Below are 12,322 nucleotides of genomic sequence, written 5' to 3'. Positions count from 1 at the left end.
AAACCCTTTCTTTGCCATTAAAGTAACCTCGGTATTTATTTGTTATAATAACATTTTAAAGTTGTTTTGCCTATTTTCAGATATAAAATGAACGAAAAATGCTTATTTACCGACAATAATCTCTAAGATACTCCAAAAATAACCCAACTGATATCAAAATGGAAACAAATCCTGGCGACAATCCCAGCCTTAACACACCTGTCGTAGACACAGAAGTACCCCATACCATGACATCCATGAATACAACTGAAACCGAATCATCGAGGCCACAGGCTCAATTTCTATCGAAAACCGTTTCTTCACCCACTGCCCTTAGCTTGAATGTCAATCTGTCAAGTACTCCAACTTTAGGTAGCATTGGCAAACAGGGTTCAATCAACTTTCGCCATAGTCTCCTGTATGATAGCGGAGCTGAAGGATCTGATGCCGATGATCAGGTGCGTCTAATACGCACACCTTCGGTACGATCACACAAGTTCATAATCATACCTGCAACCTCACCTGCCCTGGGACAGCAAGCGAAATTTCCCTCTGCCACATCCACATCTTCGTTGACGGCATTGCAAAAACTACCACTGCGTTCCCCAACAAATTCGAATCTTGCTACACCTACAACCCCCACGTCGTCACTTACTGCCCGCACACCCCATCAGCTGCTATCACCATTAACAAAGAACCCGGCATTGTCGTTGTCGCGGTCGGATGTCGTTTATCATCATCCACATGGTGGCAGTGGACAGGTGGCTGAGGCATATGGGGGAGCTGCAAGCGGCAGCACAAGTGCAAACCCGAGTGTTAAATTTACAATTGAGGATTATGAATCGGATAACGCCACCACCGATGCCGCAGTGCAAACGGGAATGGAGATGATGGGCACCAGTTCGGCCACACCAACAAGTGCACCAATGGCGACGACTACGTCGGCCGTCGCTGCATCATCATCATCTACATTAGATGCATTATATTCGTTCCAAATGCCTGCAATCAGTTCAATTTACTCGGGCATCAGCTCAACACAGCTATTAACCGGTGGGACGGCGACAACAACCCAGCAACCATCATCACTGTCACCAGCCTTCTCAGCACAAGTGCCGGTGCCGGTAGCAGCGGCGCGGGCGACTAGGGCCTACTCCCCATCTCCACGACCAGCCTCAGCAGTATTCAGTAGCTCGTCTCCACCGATCGGTTCCGCTGTTTCATCGCCACTGGGAATTGGTTTGCGTCCGCGTAACGATCGCAACAGCAGTATGCGTTCCGTGGTATCAGGTAAGTCGTCTCACCCAACTCTCTCGGTGGTGTGTAAATAAATGTGAATGAATATCTGTGGGCTTTGGCTTTGCAACTTAAACAAACAGAGATGATAAATTCAGTTTATTTAATTCACTTAAATCTCGATGGGTATTCATGGCACGTCGTGCAGGCGATCTCCTCGGTTGGTGGTTGATGATTTTGTGCCATGACCACATGTATTTCTCGTCCGTCTGCCTGTCCATCATATCAGATCATGTCATGTAATCAAAAGAGATAATAAAATTCTCCATTGTTACTAAGATGGACATGGAAGGTCTTTGGCAAAATCGTGTCAGATCTTATAGTCTTTGGACCTCATCCAAGACATCCGTCGTAAACGTTCGTCCGTCGGGATCATCTCCAGTCATATCAACACTGCTGCACTAGGAACTGTATACTAAGTCAGTAGCTTTAATTTTGCCAAGTTTGTGAGAACTCACGCAATAACAAAATTTATGCACATACGTGTGAACACAACATTCTTATGTGAGTCAGTCAATAATTACAACAACATATCAAAGGGAAAGAGAAGAAATTACAGGGTTGCCATACCACAAAGTTTCTAATAATTTAAAAAAAAATATAATTGTAGTTAAAAAATTTATGTGCTATTTCATGCAGTTACATGGGAAAATATTGGTCGTAGTGGAACATCTACTATTCTTTGTTAACTATTCTAAGCTCCCCATGATAGTGATGAACACTACACAAGTTTGGTACTCACTGTTATTCCGTGTTTGCCAAAGAACATGGACTGCGTTTATTCTGATAAATAACGCCTTAAGGAATGGGGTTCTCCCCATAATCCCATCAACGTAGAAAGATCTCTGGAGGGAGAGCTGAGCACCCCCCAGAATAGTTTTAGCCCACCTAGAATGGCATCTTCGCCCGGTCAAGGTCTTTCTTCTTTAATCGAAGTATGTCTTCGGCGAATTCCCCTATAGCGTTCCAGTTCCGTTTCTCCTCTGTGAGTATTTTCCCTACAAAATTTTACTCTTATACGAGGGCTGCTATGTAAATGCTGGTCGTATGTCGAAACGTTCTGAGTACACAGAAAAACATATAAAAAAAATTTTTTCAATTAAAAATTTAATTGAAAATAACAATGTTTTTAATTAAAAAATTAATTGAATCAATTCTTTTTTGATTGAATACTAATTATTTTTTATTCCCATCGTGATGGAAATTTGGGCAATTTTCAATTAAAAAATTAATTGATTCAATTATGTTTTTAATTTAATCTTTTTCTAAACTTTTCCAATTACGATAAACTTTTTCCAATTACGATAATGATTGAAATTATTGTCATTTCCAATTAAAAATTAATTTATTCAATTTGTTAATTGAATCTGAATTTTTTTTTCAAATACGATCGTGATTGAAATTTATTGATCCAATTTTTGAATGAATCTAATAAATTTTATATATTAAATGTGATTGAAAATGTAATCTTTTTCAATTAAACAATAACGGCCTAGACCACTAATTTTTTTTGTTCTTTTTGTCACTCAATTTGTTCGCTAATTCATTGCAAAACAACTGATTTTATAGAGTGAAAACAGTTGTTTACACTGAAATGGCGAACGAATCGAGTGATAACAAGTAAACGCATGCTAAGTTCGGCCGGGCCAAATCTTATATACCCTCCACCATTGATAGCATTTGTCGAGTTCTTTTCCCGGTATCTCCTTTTAGGCAAACATATCATAAAAGGAAAGGATTGCTATGATATTAGAGCTATTCCTTTATGGGCCAAGAAGTAAAATAGGGAGATCGATTTATATAGGAGCTGTATCAGGTTATAGACCTATTCTGACCATAATTGACACGTATGTTGAAGTTCATGAGAAAAGTCGTTATACAAAATTTCAGCCAAATCGGATAATAATTGCGAACTTTAGAGGCTCAAGAAGTCAAGACCCCAGATAGGTTTATATGACAGCTATATCCGGTTATGGACCGATTTGAACCAAACTTAACAAAGTTGTTGGAAATCATAACAAAACACCTGATGCAGTTGTTTACACTGAAATGGCGAACGAATCGAGTGATAACAAGTAAACGCATGCTAAGTTCGGCCGGGCCAAATCTTATATACCCTCCACCATTGATAGCATTTGTCGAGTTCTTTTCCCGGTATCTCCTTTTAGGCAAACATATCATAAAAGGAAAGGATTGCTATGATATTAGAGCTATTCCTTTATGGGCCAAGAAGTAAAATAGGGAGATCGATTTATATAGGAGCTGTATCAGGCTATAGACCTATTCTGACCATAATTGACACGTATGTTGAAGTTCATGAGAAAAGTCGTTATACAAAATTTCAGCCAAATCGGATAATAATTGCGAACTTTAGAGGCTCAAGAAGTCAAGACCCCAGATAGGTTTATATGACAGCTATATCAGGTTATGGACCGATTTGAACCAAACTTAACAAAGTTTTTGGAAATCATAACAAAACACCTGATGCAAAATTTCAGCCTAATCGGATAAGAATTGCGCCGTCTAATGACTCAAGAAGTCAAGATCCAAGATCGGTTTAAAGGGCAGCTATATCAAAACATGAACCCATATGGCCCATTTACAATCCTAACCGACCTACACTAATAAGAAGTATTCTTGCAAAATTTCAAACGGCTAGCTTTACTCCTTCGAAAGTTAGCGTGCTTTCGACAGACTGACGGACGGACATGGCTAGATCGACTTAAAATGGCATGACGATCAAGAATATATATATACTTTATGGGGTCCCAGAGGAATATTACGAGGAGTTACAAACAGAATGACGAAATTTGTATACCCCCATTTTATGGTGGAGGTATAAAAAGAAAAAAATTTAGTGGTTCAGGCAGTAAGTTATTTAAATCATTTTTGATGGAATCAGAAGCCTTTTTAAACCCAACAGCACTGTTATGACTATTCGTTTTCGAAAATGTCTAGCCGCTCAAAATTTTGATAAATACTTTCTACATATCTTCTTCTTATATATGAAAATCAATTTGTGTTTGTTTGTCTGTTTCGTATAGATTTAAAAACGGTTTCACCGATTTTCTTGAAATTTTATACCCTCCACCATAAGATGGGGGGTATACTAATTTCGTCATTCTGTTTGTAACTACTCGAAATATTCGTCTGAGACCCCATAAAGTATATATATTCTTGATCGTCGTGAAATTTTATGTCGATTTAGCCATGTCCGTCCGTCTGTCCGTCCGTCCGTCCGTCCGTCCGTCCGTCCGTCCGTCCGTCCGTCCGTCTGTCTGTCGAAAGCACGCTAACTTCCGAAGGAGTAAAGCTAGCCGCTTGAAATTTTGCACAAATACTACTTATTAGTGTAGGTCGGTTGGTATTGTAAATGGGCCATATCGGTCCATGTTTTGATATAGCTGCCATATAAACCGATCTTGGGTCTTGACTTCTTGAGCCTCTAGAGTGCGCAATTCTTATCCGATTGGGATGAAATTTTGCACGACGTGTTTTGTTATGATATCCAACAACTGTGCCAAGTATGTTTAAAATCGGTTCATAACCTGATATAGCTGCCATATAAACCGATCTTGGGTCTTGACTTCTTGAGCCTCTAGCGTGCGCAGTTCTTATCCGATCAGAATGAAATTTTGCATGACGTGTTTTGTTATGATATCCAACAACTGTGCCAAGTATGGTTGAAATCGGTCCATAACCTGATACAGCTGCCATATAAACCGATCTTGGGTCTTGACTTCTTGAGCTTCTAGAGTGCGCAATTCTTATCCGATTGAAATGAAATTTTGCACGACGTGTTTTGTTATAATATCCAACAACTGTGCTAAGTATGGTTAAAATCGGCCCATAACCTGATATAGCTGCCATATAAACCGATCTGGGGTCTTGACTTCTTGAGCCTCTAGAGTGTGCAATTCTTATCCCATTGAAATGAAATTTTGCACGACGTGTTTTGTTATTATACCCAACAACTGTGCCAAATATGGTTCAAATCGGTCCATAACCTGATATAGCTGCCATATAAACCGATCTTGGGTCCTGACTTCTTGGGCCTCTAGAGGGCACAATTCTTATCCGATTTGAATGAATTTTTGCACGAAGTATTTCGTTATGATATCCAACAACTGTGCCAAGTATGGTTAAAATCGGTTCATAACCTGATATAGCTGTCATATAAACAGATCTGGTTATTTGACTTCTTGAGCTTTTAGAGGGCGCAATTCCTATCCGATTTGGCTGAAATTTTGCATGACGTATTTTATTCTTACTTTCAACAACTGTGTCAAATAAGGTTCAAATCGGTTCATAACCTGATATAGCTGCCATATAAACCAATCTGGGATCTTGACTTCTTGACCCCTAGAGGTCGCAATTATTATCCGATATGCCTGAAATTTTGTACGACGGATCCTCTCATGACCATCAACAAACGTGTTTATTATGGTCTGAATCGGTCTATAGCCCGATACAGATCCCATATAAATCGTTCTCTCTATTTTACTTCGTGAGCCCCAATGGGCGCAATTCTTATACGAATTGGCTGAAATTTTACACAGGTCTCCAACATATAATTTAATTGTGGTCCGAACCGGACCATATCTTGATATCGTTTTAATAGCAGAGCAACTCTTTTCTTATATCCTTTTTTGCCTAAGAAGAGATGCCGGGAAAAGAACTCGACAAATGCGATCCATGGTGGAGGGTATATAAGATTCGGCCCGGCCGAACTTAGCACGCTTTTACTTGTTTTGATATCGTATAGGGCCCCTAAAAACAAAAATTTGCCTAGGGGGACCCTAGGCATCCCTCCTCCAAAACCCACCATATATATATACGAGTCCCATATTGTTGCGAAAATTGCGCCTTCGGCCATATTTCGATAAATATTGCCGAAGCGCAGCGGAGCGGGCCGGGCTCAGCTAGTATAAATTTATTAATGATCAAATATGCATATTAATGGCATAACGGCTTCTTGTGCATCGATCTTATTATAAAACAGATAAATGTTTTCTCTTGGGTTTACATCCCGAATTCATGTAATTTATAAAGTTACTGCATCGCTACTCTTCATTTTGTAATTGGGAAAACAATATTTTCCGTTTCTTTTTTGGAAAAACCGCCGGAGGTGTTTTGTTTCTAAGGAGGTTTCATGGACCATAACATAAATCTCCAATTCGTGTTCCAGGAGTTCTACATATGTGAACTATGTTGCATCGAAATCGAGGGCGTGCCCTATATAACGCTTTTTTCCACAATTTCCAAAATTTCCAAATTTCCAAAATTTCAATCATTTTTTTTAATTGGATCAGTTAAAAAATTAATTGAAAATTTTAAAAAATTCAATCATTTTTCTAGTTGGATCAGTTAAGACATTGATTGGAAATTTCAAAAATTCAATAATTTTTTTTAATTAAATATGCAATATTTTTTAAGGAAAATTTGTTCAATCGCCTTTTTCAAAAACAGTGATTGATATTATCATCTTTGTGATTGAAAAAGTTTCCATTAACATATATAATTCATTTCGTGATTGAAACCGATTTTTATTTTTTTTATGTAAGATTATGCTAGAAAATGTTTAACTTTCCAATGGAAATGTCAGATTGCATCTGGCAACACTTGGTATTGTTTTAGTCAGAAACTGTTATAGCATCCCTCGTATCTCCCGATTTGCGCGATTGTATGATGTACTGCATTATATTTTGATATCCAATCTCGGGTGTCACGTTGCTATTGTCTATTGTTGTATGGCTGCAACGGTTATTATTAGCTGTGGGTCTTCCGTTCTAGAGCCTGTGTAATACGCTCCAGTTTGATAGAAATATATAACATGGAGCATGCGCTCCCCCACGCTTTTTTGCTCTCTTATACCCTTTATTTGAGCTCTATATTGTCATGGTCGGTAAAAAAAGAACTGTATTGGGGAAATTTTAGGTGGGGATATCGAATTCTCGCTCTTCTCGCAAATACCTTTCTTTTGAGTCCTATATTACTAAGTTGGGTAAATATGTCCAGTTTGGGGGCTATTTGTGGGTAAAGTGGCCACCCAGACACTTTTCCCGCGCTACTCCCAAATACCTTTAATTTGAACCCCATATTCTCATGATTGGTAAATATGTCCGGTTTGTCCGGTAAGGGCGGTCTCCAAACACGTGGCTACTCAGTCTTTACTCTCAAATACATTCAGTTTGAGTCCCAAATTGTGGTGATTTGTCTTCTTATCATTTTGGTGAGTTTGGCTCTCTAGGCACCCCAACCGAACAATGAATACAATTTTTATACCCTCCACCATAAGATGGGGGGTATACTAATTTCGTCATTCTGTTTGTAACTACTCGAAATATTCGTCTGAGACCCCATAAAGTATATATATTCTTGATCGTCGTGAAATTTTATGTCGATTTAGCCATGTCCGTCCGTCTGTCCGTCCGTCCGTCCGTCCGTCCGTCTGTCTGTCGAAAGCACGCTAACTTCCGAAGGAGTAAAGCTAGCCGCTTGAAATTTTGCACAAATACTACTTATTAGTGTAGGTCGGTTGGTATTGTAAATGGGCCATATCGGTCCATGTTTTGATATAGCTGCCATATAAACCGATCTTGGGTCTTGACTTCTTGAGCCTCTAGAGTGCGCAATTCTTATCCGATTGGGATGAAATTTTGCACGACGTGTTTTGTTATGATATCCAACAACTGTGCCAAGTATGTTTAAAATCGGTTCATAACCTGATATAGCTGCCATATAAACCGATCTTGGGTCTTGACTTCTTGAGCCTCTAGCGTGCGCAGTTCTTATCCGATCAGAATGAAATTTTGCATGACGTGTTTTGTTATGATATCCAACAACTGTGCCAAGTATGGTTGAAATCGGTCCATAACCTGATACAGCTGCCATATAAACCGATCTTGGGTCTTGACTTCTTGAGCTTCTAGAGTGCGCAATTCTTATCCGATTGAAATGAAATTTTGCACGACGTGTTTTGTTATAATATCCAACAACTGTGCTAAGTATGGTTAAAATCGGCCCATAACCTGATATAGCTGCCATATAAACCGATCTGGGGTCTTGACTTCTTGAGCCTCTAGAGTGTGCAATTCTTATCCCATTGAAATGAAATTTTGCACGACGTGTTTTGTTATTATACCCAACAACTGTGCCAAATATGGTTCAAATCGGTCCATAACCTGATATAGCTGCCATATAAACCGATCTTGGGTCCTGACTTCTTGGGCCTCTAGAGGGCACAATTCTTATCCGATTTGAATGAATTTTTGCACGAAGTATTTCGTTATGATATCCAACAACTGTGCCAAGTATGGTTAAAATCGGTTCATAACCTGATATAGCTGTCATATAAACAGATCTGGTTATTTGACTTCTTGAGCTTTTAGAGGGCGCAATTCCTATCCGATTTGGCTGAAATTTTGCATGACGTATTTTATTCTTACTTTCAACAACTGTGTCAAATAAGGTTCAAATCGGTTCATAACCTGATATAGCTGCCATATAAACCAATCTGGGATCTTGACTTCTTGACCCCTAGAGGTCGCAATTATTATCCGATATGCCTGAAATTTTGTACGACGGATCCTCTCATGACCATCAACAAACGTGTTTATTATGGTCTGAATCGGTCTATAGCCCGATACAGATCCCATATAAATCGTTCTCTCTATTTTACTTCGTGAGCCCCAATGGGCGCAATTCTTATACGAATTGGCTGAAATTTTACACAGGTCTCCAACATATAATTTAATTGTGGTCCGAACCGGACCATATCTTGATATCGTTTTAATAGCAGAGCAACTCTTTTCTTATATCCTTTTTTGCCTAAGAAGAGATGCCGGGAAAAGAACTCGACAAATGCGATCCATGGTGGAGGGTATATAAGATTCGGCCCGGCCGAACTTAGCACGCTTTTACTTGTTTCAAATAACTAAGTTTTTCATGCGCACTTTATACTTCTTACACCCCTAGAGGTCGCATTTTGTAACCGTTTTTGCACGACTTCTCTTATGATTTCAAACATCTAAATTAAGAATGATACAAATCCATATTTAATAATTTTTTTGGTTAACATCTATAAAGAGAACCCGTGCAAGGAATTTGTCATATGCGATGTCATAAGTATAAGATTCGATCCCGGCGAACTTAGCATATTTTTACTGGTGTTTCCATTACCATATTTTATCCGAGGACTCTAGTTTTTCCTTAAATACCCTTCACCATAAAATGGGGGTATACTAATTCAGTCATCCCGTTTGTAAAACATATTGGCATATGTTTACTGGGTTTCTGGTTTCCATTGCGATCTTGTATCCGAGGACTCAGTGTTTTTCCTTTAATACCCTTCACCATAGAATTAGTATATCTCCGATACTAATTTCGTCATTCCGTTTGCAACACATCGATATATTGATCTGCGGCCCAACAAATAATATATATTCTTGATATTCTAAGTAGATTGAGCCATATCCGTCCGTCTGTTTTTTTTAACGTAACCACCACGCAGGGGATGTCCCCTATATATGCAGTGCATTGCGTTGGCAATTAGAAAGTTTAGGGTTGGAGGGGGGAAAGAGGAAGTATTGTTTATTGATATTCGTCTTAAACTTCTGAACGTCAATGTCGGTGGGAAAGACATTAGCCGGAAGTCGATTCCGCATTCTAATGATTCGGACGAAAAATTAATTTTCTCGGTAATGCATGGTTCGGTCGACGGGCCAATCAATTACAAACGGGTGTGAGTTCCTGGCAAGTATTGTATTCCTGGTGAATATCCTAACGTCAGAGATAAGAATATATATATATATACCAACATTCCGACGATGTTCAAGAGAAGCAATAGAGTTGGATACCCTACTGTCCCCAATGAACAATATCGCTTTTCGTTGAACTCGGTCAAGTAGCTCCAAGGATGAAATCGGAGCTCCTGCCCATATATGAGAGTTATATCTCATCCTCGGCCTGATGTAGGTAGTATAGATATTGAGAAGATCAGAAGAGGTGATATATTTCTTGCACCGGTTAGGTAAACCAAAACAGTTGAATGCTTCTTTCGACACTTCGAATACGTGTTTTGACCAACGGGCATCACATTGAATCTTCATGCCCAGATTCGGAAATCCAAACCGACCTACACTAATAAGAAGTATTTGTGCAAAATTTCAAGCGCCTAGCTTTACCCCTTCGAAAGTTAGAGCGCTTTCGACAGACAGGCGGACGGCCGGACAAACAGACGGACGATCACGGCTAGATTGACTTAAAATGTTATGGCGATCTTAGACGAATATTTCGAGGTGTTGTAAACGGAATGACGAAATTAGTTTACCTCCATCCTATGGTGGAGGGTATAGAAATGATCTTTGATAGGACATGTAAAATCCTACTAAAGAATGTCCTCATGTTTGGGGATAGCTCAATTACCAATCGCTGTGATCTAACCATGATGTCGAAATCATAGGCATAGCCGTAGATTGTTATACCCACCACCGAAAGATGGGAGTATATTCATTTTGTCATTCCGTTTGCAACACGTCGAATTATCAATTTCCGACCCTATAAGGCATATATATTCTTGACCAGCGTAAAAATCTAAGACGATCTAGCCATGTCCGCCCGTCTGACCATCTGTCCGTCTGTCTGTTGAAATCACGCTACAATCTTTAAAAATAGATATATTGAGCTGAAACTTTGCACAAATTCTTTTTTTGTTCATAAGCAGGTTGAGTTCGAAAATGGGCTATATCGGACTATATCTTGATGTAGGCCCCATATAGACCGATCCGCCGATCAAAGGTCTTAGGCCCATAAAAGCCACATTTATTATCCGATTTTGCTGAAATTTGGGACTGTGAGTTTTGTTAGGGCCTTCGGCATCCCTCATTAATTTGGCCCAGATCGGTCGAGATTTGGATATAGCTACCATATAGACCGATCCGCCGATTTGAGGTTTTGTGCCCATAAAAAGCGCATTTATTGTCCAAATTTGTCAAAATTTAGGACAATGAGTTGTGTTAAGCCCTTCGACATCCTTCTTTAATTTGGCTCAGATCGGTTCAGATTTGGTTATAGCTGCCATATAGACCGATCTATCAATTTTAGGTTTTGTGCCCATAAAAGGCGCATTTATTGTCCGATTTCTCCGAAATTTGGGACAGTGAGTTGTGTTAGGCTCTCCAAAATATTTCTGCAATTTGACCCAGATCAGTTCAGATTCGGATATAACTGCCATATAGACCGATCTTTCGATTTGTAGTTTTGGGTCCATAAAAGGCGCTTTTATTGTGCGATGTCGTCACAATTTGGGACAGTGAGTTTTCTTAGAGCCTTCGACATCCTTCTTCAAGCCGGCCCAGATCGGTCCAGATTTAAATATAGCTGCCATATAGACCGATCTCTCGATTTAGGGTCATGGGCCCATAAAAGGCGCAGTCATTGTACGATTTCGCCGAAATTTGAATCAGTCAGTTATGTTAGGCTTTTCGACATCTGTGTCGTATATGGTTCAGATCAGTCTATATTTGAATATTGTTACCTGAAAGACGAATATTAGGGGCATAAATTATGCATTTTTTACCGGATTATGACGAAAGGTGGTTTACATATATACTCGAGGTGGTGGGTGTCCAAATTTCGGCCCGACCGAACTTAACGCGTTCTTTCTTGTTCTATTTCAACTGATAATCGTTCATCCTACCGAGTCTCACTAGTTGTACAGGAATATCACAGTCTAATATAGCCGTTGACACCTTGTTCTAAGCAATACCGGTATGTGACTTTATATTTCGGGTGTATTGGATGATAGAACTGAAATTTGCTAACACTGTTAAGGCTATAGATAAATCTTACGAATGGTTCAAAATATCCTTAGAAGGAGAATTTTTAGTCAAGTTTAAACGAAACTAGCTTGTTTCCAAATTGTTGACAACGTCAACTTAAGCCATTCTGAGTGACGTTTCTCCACTTTACATTTCTACCGATATGTCTTCACTACTCCATGTGCTGCTGCTGACGGCAATGCTACGCTGTACATTGAATCTTTTTTTCG

At 39.3% G+C, this 12,322-nt stretch overlaps 1 protein-coding gene across 4 annotated transcripts in view; it reads left to right on the top strand.

The window, feature by feature from the left end:
• Nucleotides 1-12,322, top strand: part of LOC106085055 (sodium- and chloride-dependent GABA transporter ine) — an 86,609-nt gene that overhangs the window by 20,672 nt on the left and 53,615 nt on the right. For 3 of the 4 annotated variants that reach the window (XM_013249084.2, XM_013249082.2, XM_013249079.2), the window contains exon 2: nt 81-1,266. In XM_013249084.2, the coding sequence (XP_013104538.2) occupies nt 159-1,266 (1,108 nt within the window). In that variant the 5' untranslated portion in view covers nt 81-158. Of the gene's footprint in view, nt 1-61; nt 1,267-12,322 lie in introns of all 4 variants that reach the window. The other variant, XM_013249080.2, reaches the window with a different exon arrangement.

This window comes from Stomoxys calcitrans, chromosome 3, assembly GCF_963082655.1.
Source record: "Stomoxys calcitrans chromosome 3, idStoCalc2.1, whole genome shotgun sequence".
NCBI lineage: Eukaryota > Metazoa > Arthropoda > Insecta > Diptera > Muscidae > Stomoxys > Stomoxys calcitrans.
The sequence above is the reverse complement of the archived record's forward strand: the minus strand, read 5'-3'. Positions and strand labels throughout refer to the sequence as shown.